Source organism: Oreochromis niloticus, unplaced genomic scaffold (assembly GCF_001858045.2).
Source record: "Oreochromis niloticus isolate F11D_XX unplaced genomic scaffold, O_niloticus_UMD_NMBU tig00006539_pilon, whole genome shotgun sequence".
Taxonomy (NCBI): Eukaryota; Metazoa; Chordata; class Actinopteri; order Cichliformes; family Cichlidae; genus Oreochromis; species Oreochromis niloticus.
This window is the reverse complement of record NW_020328055.1, coordinates 227,426-238,664: the sequence shown is the minus strand read 5'-3', so window position 1 is coordinate 238,664 and position 11,239 is coordinate 227,426. Positions and strand designations below refer to the sequence as shown.

Genomic DNA, 11,239 nt, shown 5'->3' with positions numbered 1-11,239 from the left:
TGGTTTTAAGCTAATTGTTATTAATGTATGTTGTACTTCTTAGATTACTTTTACTTTCTTGTCTTTTTTTGTTTTCTCTCAGGGTATTACTGATAAAATTCATGTTTTGCATATTTTACAGATGTGCATCATTATTAGTCAAGTTAAATAAACAGTATAATCAGAATTTAATGAATCAGTTTCTTTTCTTTTTCTTGCACACTGTACATAATCTTTTTCTCTCTCTCATGGGAGGAGTCAATGTAAAACTTGAGGTCTTGAGTGTACTTATCTGACTGCTGGGAACAGTGGACTCACAGTTTAACATGATGGACTGCAGGACAGGACTGCTGCTTCTAACTGTCTTCTGGGCAGGTGATAAGTCCAACAGATCTTTTATTAATATAGTTTATCTTTAGCCTTTTTCAACATTTTTGATATGTTTCACAATTTTTTTTTTTGTTTTCCTTGACAGGTGTTGATGGTCAGACTCTGACAGAATCTGAACCAGCAGTTAAAAGACCTGGAGAATCCCACAGACTGACATGTACAGCATCTGGATTCTCATTCAGCAGCTTTGAAATGAACTGGGTCAGACAGGCTCCTGGAAAAGGACTGGAGTGGGTTGCTTATATCAATAGTGGTGGTGGTAGCAAACACTACTCTCAGTCAGTACAAGGCCGGTTTACCATCTCCAGAGACAACAGCAGACAGCAGCTTTATCTGCAGATGAACAGTCTGAGGACTGAAGATTCTGCTGTTTATTACTGTGTTAGAGAAGCACAGTGACAGAAAAGAGAGAAATGCTGTACAAAAACCCATCACAACAAACTAAGTCAAAATTTGCTTTTCGGTGACAGAAATTAAATTTAACTTATGAAACTCACAGATAAATCAATTTGCATTGTTGGTGTTTAATAAATATTTGCATTTGTTTTTGTGAACATTATCACGTTTCTTGTTTGAAATGTGTTTTTAAGGAATGGAAAAACAAACAAACAAACAAACAAAACCCAAAATGCTATGTTTCTTTTTATGGTTGCAAAAGATTTTGTCTTTACTAATAATATTCTAAGTCCCAGGAAAATCCATATTTCAGTTCCATTAAATTCAGTTCAGTTTTATTTATATAGCCCCAAATCACAACAACAGGTACCTCAAGGCACTTTATATTGTAAGGTAAAGAATCTACAAAGGAGGAAGGCATGACAAAGGCACACTATGAAAGAGCCAGAGATTAATAATAACTAATTATTAAATGCAGAGTGATGTTTAAACACAGGTAATTGAAGAAGAAACACTCAGTGCATCATGGGAAGCCAGTTGCAGCATAACTAAGGGAGGATTCAGGGTCACCTGATCCAGCCTTAATTATAAACTTTGTCATAAGGAAAGTTTTAAGCATAATCTGAAAAGCAGAGAGGGTGTCTGTCTCCTGAAACCAAGTTCAAAGTTGTTCCACAGAAGAGGGGCCTGCAAGGTGAATGCTGTGCCTCCTATTCTACTTTTAAATAAACTATGAACCAAAAATAAACCAGCAGTCTGAGCATGAAGTCAGGAGAATCCCACACACTGACATGTACAACCTCTGGATTCACATTTACCAGCCACTATATGGGCTGGGTCAGACAAGCTGCTGGAAAAGGGCTGGAGTGGGTTTCCACTATTGATAGTGGCAGTGGTAGCAGTAAATTCTACTCTCAGTCAGTTCAAGGCCGGTTTACCATCTCCAGAGACAACAACAGGCAGCAGCTGTATCTGCAGACGAACAGTCTGAAGACTGAAAATTCTGCTGTTTATTATTACGCTCGACACTCACATTGACTAAAGGTGGTACAGCAGCTTTACAAAAACCGTCACAATTTTCATAAATTATGGCAATCTTTACTTTGTCATTATGGACTTGGTCAAGGTGTTAGCTTTGGACAGGCTACAAACTATTCTATGAAGAATAAATCTGATATAAAAAAAAAGATAAAAAGATTTCTGTTTCTCTTCTTCTGATTAAACTCACTATGTCTGTCTTGTTTAAATGCCCATATTCATCGACAAGCTCAGGTCTAAAAACACAAGATGTTTAAACTTAAAGATAATTTCATTGATGGATCCAAATCAGGCAGATTTAAAAGGATACCAGTCAAGTTTTGTTTATTGATGGCAAAATTTACCAAATAAAGATCACAGTCAGTGACTAGGACAATGTCATATTTACTGTGTGAAGAAATATTTATTGGGGCAATAACAGAAGGCTGTTGTGCCTGACCATTGTTGTGGGTTGTTGTGCTCATCCCTGACCCTGAGTTTCTGCACCAAGTGGAAGAGTTTAACTATTCTCTATTCTCTGGGTCTTTTTCATGAGTGAGGGTGGCGGGAAATCGACAGACGAATTGGTGCTGTGGCTGTAGTGATGCAGACGCTGTACTAGTGCATCATGGTGAAGAGGGAGCTGAATGTAAAAGAAAAGCTCTCGATTTACTGGTCTTGACATGATCACCTATGGGGTTGGGTAGCTTTTCATGACTGAAAAGACCGAGGTCGCGAATACAAGTGGCAGAAATGAGCTTTCTGCTGAGGGTGGCTGGGACTGAGGGTAGATCTGCTACTCCTCCACATTGAAAGGAGCCAGTTGAGATGGTTCAGGCATTTGGCAAGGATGCCTCCTAGGTGCCTCCTGGGTGAAGTGTTCCAGGCATGTCCCACTGGGAGGAGGCCCCAGGGCAGACCCAGGACACGCTGGAGAGATTATATCTGGCCTGGGAATGCTGGGAAAGCTACTGTTGTAGCCACAGCTGCCCTGGGGCAGACTGACAGAAGCAAGGCTGCCATATCGCACCATCGGCCCCTCTGGCCATCACCAGTAGGCGGTAAGTGAAGTGTCTCGCCCAAGGACACAACAACCAAAACAGACAGAGCTGGGGATCAAACTGGCAACCTTTCGGTTACAAGATGAGCTTCCCAACCTGAACCACGGTCGCCCTTAAAGCAATTTAAATCAGAATTCTAAAAGCTGATCCTCATAATATGGAGAGTTTAAAAATATGCCTGATGATTTAGAAATGAGTAGAAAAAAATATTTTTTTGTTTTAATTTTTCAATTTTAAGCTCAGAGACTCATTCTTTTCACTCTCAATTCAATGTAACATTCATTTAAAGATTCACCACGGTCATCTACAAAGATTACAGTTTGATTTAGTGTGAGCTGATCCTCTTGACATGTTTTGATGGTCTCTGACAGAATCTGAATTAATGGTAAAAAAAAACAAAAAAAAAGGTCTGGAAAATAACACAAAATGAACCTGTATATGCTCTTACTCTATCATCTCCAGAGATGACTCTGACAGGAGTTTGCCTGCTGGAGTAAAATCTATTTTTTGCAATATTAAGCTTGATAATTGAAACAGATGTTAAGTGCCATTTGGTAGAAACTTCAATATTCTTCAGTGAATATTTAAAAGAATTTACATAAAATGTTTGCATATGATAGAAAAAATCATCTTTCAAGAAACTGGAAATTTAAAGAAACTGAGTAAAAAAACTCAGCCAATCAAAATTTGCATAAATTACTTGCAGTTCAGTGTCATTGACAGAATTTTGGAAACAGACCACTAAAAGAAAACAGACTTGAGATGAAGACTGAGTCTTTACCATTTACTATAATTAGGTGACAATAACATATGACATCTGTTGTGGAAGTTTGATTAACAAAGTCTGCAGACACGGTCAGCGCTGGTACGCAGTCTCTAAGGCTACGTCTACACTAATCCGGATAAATTCGAAAACGGCATTTTTGTCTAAAAACACTCGTGTCCACACTATCGTTTTCAATCGTTTCTGAACAGCTGTTCCTCCACACTGAAATGACTGAAAAAGTTGGTGTCGTAAACCACCAACTGTCTGCCATCAAAGATGGTCATTCACAGTGGACATACATCACTTCTTTCACTCCTCTTTCAAACCATCTGTCTTCTCTGTCCAAAAAAGAGAACAGAGAAGACAGATGATAATCACATGATGGGGTGATTATTAAAAATTCCAAAGCAGGTGAATAACTTGACAACTTCTGATTCTGCTGTTTATCACTGTGCCTGTGACCCAAAGTGACACAAGAGGAAAAAACTTTACAAAATTTGATTCAGAGAAATTAATTGCTATTGAACATCAGCAACACAATGAAAGAAACAATAAATGTGCAAGGATCTGCAACACATTTAACAGAATTCATTGAGCTCAGACTAATTGGAATTATTTTTCATACATAATTTGCTCTTTGTTCCACCAAAGTATGCACTGTAAATTGTGCAGATACAGTTAAGTCCTAAAGTATTTGGATTAACTTTTGGTTCCAAATACTTATGGACTTATCTGTACCTGCACAATACAGACACTAATTATTACTGTTTGTCTGTAGGTAGGTACTGAGGGTCAAACACTGACTGAGTCTGTACTAGTGATTAAAATGCCGGGAGAGTCTCACAGACTGACCTGTACATACTCAGGGTTCAGTGGTGATTATAATAATGCTTGGATCAGACATGCTACTGGAATGGACTGTTAAAGTTGTTACTGTAGGAAACAAAATTTTATCACAGTTTTTATACAATTTGCTATTAGTATTTATTTAGAAGATTTTTTACATGTTTCTGTGATACACTGAAGATTCAACACTCTCATTTTTTGGTTAAACAAAGGTATTGGGGGGAAAAAAAAGATGCACTGTACAGGTGGCGAAATGAATAAAACCAGCACCTGTTTATTTATAAGTTTAGTATCAAAAAGCAGAAATGGAAAAGTGTATTCCTCTTTGAGGAGGAGGAGCTGATGCAAACTGATCTACCATATTTGAATATTTTTGTAGACTATAACACAGAGACTATATGACTGACATACACCACTATAGGTTTGTCATAGAAATGGCTTTGATCATGGATCGACATGAGTTCATGGCTGTTGTTCTCATCCTGTCAATTAACTGGGCTGGTAAGGATATGACAGTGCTTTTAGAAATATTTTTAATACAAAGTAAAATGACATGTTTTAAATACAGAAGCTAATAATGTGATTGTCTGTAGGTACTGAGGGTCAAACACTGACTGAGTCTGTACTAGTGATTAAAATGCCGGGAGAGTCTCACAGACTGACCTGTACATACTCAGGGTTCAGTAGTGATATTTATGCAGTTTGGGTCAGACAGGCTGCTGGAAAAGGACTGGAGTGGATTGCTAGAATCAGTGATGATAGCAACTATATCTACTACTCTCAGTCAGTCAGAGGCAGATTTACCATCTCCAGAGACAACAGCAGAAAGCAGGTGTATCTGCAGATGAACAGCTTGACGACGGAGGATTCAGCTGTTTATTATTGTGCTCGAGAGCCACAGTGACACAAGAGGAAGAAACTGTGTACAAAAACTCAGCCCAAGTTAAAATGTGAAATTCCCATTCACAGAAAGGCGCTGTAATTTAACATGATCAGTAAATTCATAGAAACAAAAAAATGTGTATGAATGATGGACACACTTATTCTCTCCTTGCTGCTCTCTTTATGCCCTGTGAGCGATTTTGTAGCTGTTTATAGTGATGCCAGTGGAAGTGTGAGGACATATAGAGGTCACCAAAGGTAACAGACCCAGTATGATCTATCACACTCATGGCCAGAGGAGTCTGTATTTTCCAAACTGTGAACTCTGCATATCTGTTCCCTTGACATGAGATTTTAACACAATGGGAACTCCTTCAGTGTCTTTTTTCAACATTGCATGTAGTCCAATAAAAATGTGCATCTTAACCCAAACCAAGATCTATTCCAAACATAACCATCATCACCTGTCAGAGAGTGGCTGCCAAAAACTCACCAATAGGAATCAATACAGTCAGTTCAGCCCTTTTTATTGTTATAGTGAATTTTGCCTCACAGTACCTTTGTTGGTTGGTAGAACACTCTCAAAAAATCAGAAACAGGTTTGATTTATCAGGAATCATAACTGCTCAGTGAACACAAAATAACAAGTATTCAACATACAAAGAAGTGTTTAAAGCTGTGATTTAAGCTCCGCCTTCTCTTTCTAATCAGCTGAGTGACTTTGATAATGTATATAACAGTATGGATTAGAAAGAGTGCACAGGAGACTTTCATAAATACACTTTGAACATGAAACGCAGCCACCAACACGTTTCATAACAGGGGCTGATCCATGAATTTAAATGTCTTTACCCTCAAATTATAAAGTAAATAAATAAATAAATGATTCAAATAATATGTGTTTGTTCATTGTTTTACATGCCTGTGTTTAATCTATTTCAATAAACACATAATATAATGAATCAATAACTTTTCACACACACACACTCATCCTGCACATAGTTTTTTCTCTTAATCTCATGGGAGAAATTCAATGTAAAACTTGTGGTCTTGACTCTATTTATCTAACTTCTGGGGGGAGTGTGCACACAGAGTAACATGATGGACAGCAGGACAGGACTACTGCTTTTAACTGTCTTCTGGGCAGGTAAAGAGTCTAAATTGTCTTGTTTTAATATAGTTTATCTTTAACTTTTTTCAGCATTTCTGATTTATTTCACAAAATCCGTTCTTGTGTAATTGACAGGTGTTGATGGTCAGACTCTGACAGAATCTGAACCAGCGATTAAAAGGCCTGGAGAGTCCCACACACTGACATGTACAGCCTCTGGATTCACATTCAGAGACTACTATATGGCTTGGGTCAGACAGGCTCCTGGAAAAGGACTGGAGTGGGTTGCTGCTGATACTGGTGGTAGCACCAAATACTACTCTCAGTCAGTCAGAGGCCGGTTCACCATCTCCAGAGACAACAGCAGACAGCAGCTGTATCTGCAGATGAACAGTCTGAGGACTGAAGATTCTGCTGTTTATTATTGTGCTCGAGACTCACAGTGATGCAAAAGGGAGAAATGCAGTACAAAAACCCAGCACATTAAACTAAGTCAAAATTAGATTATCAGTGACAGAAATTAAATTCAACTTATGAACAAACACAGAGACAAAAAAAAAAACTGTTGTTGGGAAAGGGCTAATGATTGTTTTCATTTGTATTTGGGCAAACCAGAGTCTGTTTTGTTTGAAATATGTTTTTCAGAAATGGAAAAGCAAGAAAAAAACAAATAATAAACAAAAACACTATATTTCTCTTTATGTTATGAGTGTCTTTGCTTAGATTACTCCATGTGCCAGGAAAATCCATGTTTCTCTTATAATCATGTCTACATTCAAACTGGGCTAATTACAGACTTAAATAAAGACTCATGTGAAACCCTCAATCACATCAGAAGAGGGGAAGCTTCCATTTGAAGCTGTTGCTGCTTGCTGCAGTACACTGTAAACGCTGTCATGGCAATTACACTGACCATGCATTTTTTCTCAGGTGCAGAGTTTGAACAGGTGAGGCAGCCAGCCTCTCTGAACGTGCAGACAGGTCAACCTCTGAGCAGTCGACATCAAACATGTTTTCTGTGATGATTAGTAAGAGAAAAAAATATTCTGGGATCGTAAATCATTAATTCTACTCGAGTAATTCTCTCATTACTTGCAAATGCTATTTTTGTTTCCACATGTTTCTAGACATATGATAATGCATGCAATACCATAACTGATCTTCTAGCAGTGAAAGAGCCAGAGGCACGTTGTATAACATGCTGATATAATAGCACAGGGCTATTGTTTCATGTTATAATCACATTTATTTTTAAAATCGTACAAAACGCTGTAACAGAAATGAGCACTCTTCTCTGATACAAATCTTCAGTCTGTGGAGTGGAGTGCCGAGTGGTCCTGTGTATTGTGTGGAGAGCAAGAGGGCGCATATTCAGCCTCAGAGTGATGAACATAGTCATGTTTCTTCTGCCACTCTCTATTCTAAAAAAAAAAAAAACCCTGTGGTAATAATGTAATTTTAAAGACCTCAGACTATTAATATGTCACATGATAAATATGGTGATCTGTACTGGAGGTCAAATTCCAAATCAATCTGAATGTAATACCTGAAGATGTTCTATGTTTTGTTTTGTAAGTCACAATAACAGAAACCATCAGAGCTGAATTGTACAAAAAAGCATCAGCAACTAACCACCATACATGCCAAGAGAAACTTGTACCACATTTTTATATTAAATATCGCACATTCTGTCGAAAATTTTGTCATGTTTGAAATTTTCTGTCACACTAATCACAGATGAAAATAGCCTACTATATTAACATGGCGTTATTTTTGTGCCATTATTCTGAGCACACGTAAAAAGATTCTGATTTTGAATTTTGAGGATAAAATTATTTTGAGCGAAGAAAATCTTAATTTGAGCGAACAAAATTCATTGCTTCGTGCAAAAAATGTATTCCAGTGTTTGCTATTATCCATATACACACTAACAGCCCCTCTTGCTCAGGTTTTGCATTTGCTCTTTCTCAGATCTCTGTGGACCTGCTCACAGTGTGTTGCTCCCGCTCTCAACATCTCTGCTCCCTGTGTGCTCAACTCTTTCTCTACACCGTTATATTTGTGCCACAAAACCAACCAATCACAGACTTGGATGCAAAAAATTCTTATTGGCTGTTTTCGTCTCCAATCAGCTTGCTAGCTACTGTAGCTAAACCTAGCCAAATATCCCAGAATGCATTTTGTCCAAAACTCAAACGCAGCTATGGCCGAGGAAAGCGGCTAAAAAGTATGAAATATTACTCTTTCTGGGTCACAAAATAAACTTTTAAGTTATTTTCAGGCGAGAATGTAGCTGTGTAAACTTCAAATATCTGCTTGATTTATGAAGACATCACATATTTGGAAAAGTGCTCTGACGTTTTTGGAGATGCCTGTTACCCACCAGCTGGTCAAGGCTCACAAGAGCTGGCGAGAGCAGCGTACTCCCGGCACATTGTTTTCAAACCACCCGCGGTCAGGTTAAACATTATATATAAGTCAATTAGATAACTTCTAAATTTTAATGTTTGGTTTATTTCAGTGTTTGATTTGTTCCTGAGTAAATCAGTTTGGCTGAGATTAAAGTTAAGCTTCATAACTGAACCGTTTTATTTAATACTGAAGTCTTTACTTGGAAAGCTGTCAGTATATTTTGAATTTCACCCGTCATATCCTCCGATGTAAAATGTTCTGTTCTTATTTAAACAGCTGACTCAGAATTAAATCTAAGATTAAAAACTTTTAAATTCATGAGGAAACATTTTCACCGGGAGCAAAAACAGCATGTTAATATGTAGAGATCCTGAAGGCTGCTCCAAAAATGATCAGATTATATGTTAAATATTTGTTCAATTTTCTTCCAAAACCCAGCTGTCTATTGTAAGATTTGAGTGTCTACTAAAGTAAAAATAAAAGCATTCAAACATCTCACCTGTTTGTTATTATTCAGACATACATGTATACTATTTTTATTAATAGAGAGATTAAGCTTGTGTTTCTGTCATGTAGTGATTGCTTAACTGTATGAAGCTTATTAGACATTATGAAACAGATGATATGTAAAAGTGAATTTTGCCAAAGTGCTTTAGATACTTTTTGAAATTATCTTAAAAAAAACAAACATCTACATCATGTGTAATTTCCATTGCAAATATTATAATATAGTGCTTTAGCCTCCCTCTTCTGTTAGCTTTCTATTATCATCTCTCATGTCAACGGGTCGGTTTTGACCGTGTATTAAATCAGGTATAAAATACACTAAAAACAATAAGCTATCATCCAAGTTGTTTCTCATCCCTTGGTTACCTAGTTAGGCTTCCGTTTCCATGAAAATGTTGGTTTTAATACTTTTGATGTGGACCTCTGGGCCTTTTTTTGTAAGTATACCCCTCGATTTCAATTTTTAAAAAATGGTCAAATGAACCTCAAGAGAATCATATTAATAAATAAAAGGTTGTTATGTTACCCGGTTAGTACTGAGGAGTACAGAAAACATATCTTAAATAAATTTGTATTATTTAATTTTTTATATTAATATTAATAACTAAAGTGGCATCTATCGTGTTACGGGTCAATTTCGACCATTAGATATTTACATCAAGAAAAGGCAAAAAAGTATTTTTTTCAGCAATAGAACTTTAATATAAACTGAAAAATATGAAAAGCAGAACAGGTCATGATGCAAAATATATATTTGCATGGTCAAATAAACAACAACCAATCAAGAAAATCAAACAAATAGAAATCAGTTACAAGTTCCAAAACTAATACAAAGCTAAATCAGAGTGAAAACCTCTATGTGCAAGAACATGCTTGTGTATGTGTGTGTTTAGAGGCATGTGTGGCAAAATGTGACACTTTTTGCGTATTCTTTTCAGAGCTGTTTCTTGCAGCTGAAACACATTATATTTGTCTTTCTGTCCTTACTGCTTGGGCAGACCTGACACCTCTTTCTTTTCGAATCAGGTGGCCTGACCGGGGTTGGGGCTGTTCTGGTTGATGTTGAGGCAAGGCTGGCTGAGGAGGATGCTGATGCAGATTCTCTGTGTGTTGCTGATGGTATGGATGGAGTGCTGCCCTGCCATGTACATCATGAGGTACTGAGCTCCAAAAGATCTTACCATTTTTGGACTTGAATCTTTCAGCAGGAGCAGCTTCAGCACCAGTGACTTCCTCATCTGACTGATCAGATGTGTCTGTATCTTCTGGATGATAGTCCACATTGTCTTCCTCCTCAGAAACCCGCTCATCTGAATCGCTATGCTGCTCTGTGTCCTCTCCTTCATTTTCACCCAAAATATGATCCAGAACTTGGCTCACTGTAAATCTTGTTCTAATTTTTGCATGCTACAAATTGTAAATGTGCACTCTGCAAGTCAAATGGCCTCTCAAATGAGTGAATTCACCTGACATGTCTGGACATGCCCGTCTTTGTTTGTTTTGTTTTTGTGCAGGTATACTGCACGCAAAATGAGAAAGCTCACATGATTAGAAGAGGAGCTGGTTGTCAGTGTGTCAGCTGGCAGTGCACTTAGGATTTCAGTTGGGGCTCCAAATATTGCTTTATCATCGTATTTTCATCGTATTTTCATAACAACACAAAGGTCATAATTTCTACCACAGCATTTTATAATTTAGTAAAAAAAAATATTTTGATTTATTTTGTTGAAATAAAGGTTCCTGACAAAGTCAAAAAGCCTTGTTGCAATAGACAAATTTATGTGATTCTTGTATGCATTTAAAATTTAAAACGGGTCGGTGCAGACCCTAACACAAGAGGAAGGTTAGATACTTTTTGAAATTATCTTTTAA

At 37.3% G+C, this 11,239-nt stretch overlaps 2 gene segments (V, D, J or C); both read left to right on the top strand.

The window, feature by feature from the left end:
- Positions 1-305: 305 nt before the first annotated feature.
- On the top strand, positions 306-836 carry LOC109202071 (immunoglobulin heavy variable 3-48-like). The segment is given in 2 exon segments: positions 306-354; positions 455-836. Coding segments are annotated over 2 exon segments (363 nt in total).
- Positions 837-6,435: 5,599 nt separating this feature from the next.
- LOC109201775 (Ig heavy chain V region 914-like) lies at positions 6,436-6,894 on the top strand. The segment is given in 2 exon segments: positions 6,436-6,484; positions 6,584-6,894. Coding segments are annotated over 2 exon segments (360 nt in total).
- Positions 6,895-11,239: the final 4,345 nt, after the last annotated feature.